A 1406-nucleotide genomic window follows, 5' to 3' on the forward strand; every position below is an offset into this window, starting at 1 on the left:
GGAGCTCTTCCCACTCCCAGGAGCTCTCGGGGAGCTCTTCCCACCCCCAGGAGCTCTCAGGGAGCTGTTCCCAGGCCACTCACCCCCGGAGAGCATGAAGAGGTTCTCGAAGCCCCTCTCACACATGGTGGTGGCTGCCTGGCTGGCCAAGCGCTCGTCGTTGTCGTACACGATGATGATCTTCCCGTGGGCGTTTTTCTGGGAATGGCTAAGGAAGGAGGCACTGCTGGACTCGAGGGGCACAGCAACACGTTTTGGGAAGTAAAAATGGGGTTAAAAAAAAAAAAAAAAAGGGACCAAAAAATGGGATTTGGGACTGAGGGACTCCACGACTTGCAAACGTCGTTCATCGTCCCTGCCTGAGGAACGATGGAGGAGGAATTCAGGCTTTTCCTGATGAATTCCCAGTGGTTGGGACTTGAATCCCCACGGGATTCAGTGTTTAGAGGTTGGTTGGTGACAGGGAACAGCAAGAAGCACCTTTGTTTACCACCCCCCCCCTCACAACAGCCAACAACTGGGAATGATCAGCCTAATCCAGCCTCCTAATCCTCTTTTTCTGCCCTCAATCCCCATCAAGGTGCTGACAGGAAGCCAAAGGATTTGATGGATCTATCCCTGCAGCAGCAGGAGAGCGGTGCCCACGGAGGGCTTTGCCTTCCAGCAGCCCAAATCCCAAGAAATGCCAAATCCAGCTCCCTCTGGAGCCAGGAGGAACCTCGAGGAATTGGAATCCAGCAGCGGAGCCGCCCCAGGTGATCCCAGGATCTCCTGTCCCACCTTCCTCGGGATTCCCAATTTTGCTTGGCTAAGATCCAGCTGGTTTTGGGAGCCCCTTCCCACCAACATCCCTCTCATTTTTTTCCCTGTGCCAGCATTTTCCACAGAAAGGATACATATTCCAGAATACTGTTTGTGTATGGATTCATGGTCCTGGACAGCGTGGCAATAGGGTAGGAATAAGCTGCAGGAGAGGGGAATAAAAAGAGGGATAAATCATCCAACAGCTGGGATACAACAGGGATTTATTGGAGTCCTACAGCCTTGGGAACCCAGGGAATAAGGGATTAAATGAGCTCAGTCCTGGGTGGATTGGATGTCCCAAAGGTGTCCCACCAGGCAGAGCTGACTGTGGAGTTGTGTCCCCTCACCTCCCACGATGTGACACTGGTCGTAGGCGTCCCGATCCCGCACGTCCAGGAGCAGGAAGGGACAGTCTGGATAGGGCAGGTCCTTGGCCTGGGTGTCCTCCTTCTTCGGGGAGTCCTTCTCGATGTCCATCTCCCCAACCCCGCTGATCACGCTGGGGAAGGGAAGGGCAGGGTGAGGTGGGAGCTGGGAAAGCTCATTCCCAACACTTTGGGGCCTCTCTCCAGCAGCTCCAGGTGCTTGGGAAGAGCTGGGAT

At 54.7% G+C, this 1406-nt stretch overlaps 1 protein-coding gene across 1 annotated transcript in view; it reads right to left on the reverse strand.

Annotated features, from left to right (window-relative positions):
* The window catches only part of CEP41 (centrosomal protein 41), a 21513-nt gene that overhangs the window by 2330 nt on the left and 17777 nt on the right, over positions 1-1406 (reverse strand). Inside the window, exons 2-4 of the mRNA XM_029965624.1 lie at positions 1152-1388; positions 897-964; positions 41-198 (exon numbers count right to left, since the gene is read on the reverse strand). Coding sequence (XP_029821484.1) covers positions 41-198; positions 897-964; positions 1152-1388 — 463 coding nt within the window. The remainder of the gene's footprint in view (positions 1-40; positions 199-896; positions 965-1151; positions 1389-1406) is intronic.

The sequence above is a fragment of the Manacus vitellinus genome, unplaced genomic scaffold (genome assembly GCF_001715985.3).
Source record: "Manacus vitellinus isolate BGI_N305 unplaced genomic scaffold, ASM171598v3 scaffold_110_pilon, whole genome shotgun sequence".
NCBI lineage: Eukaryota > Metazoa > Chordata > Aves > Passeriformes > Pipridae > Manacus > Manacus vitellinus.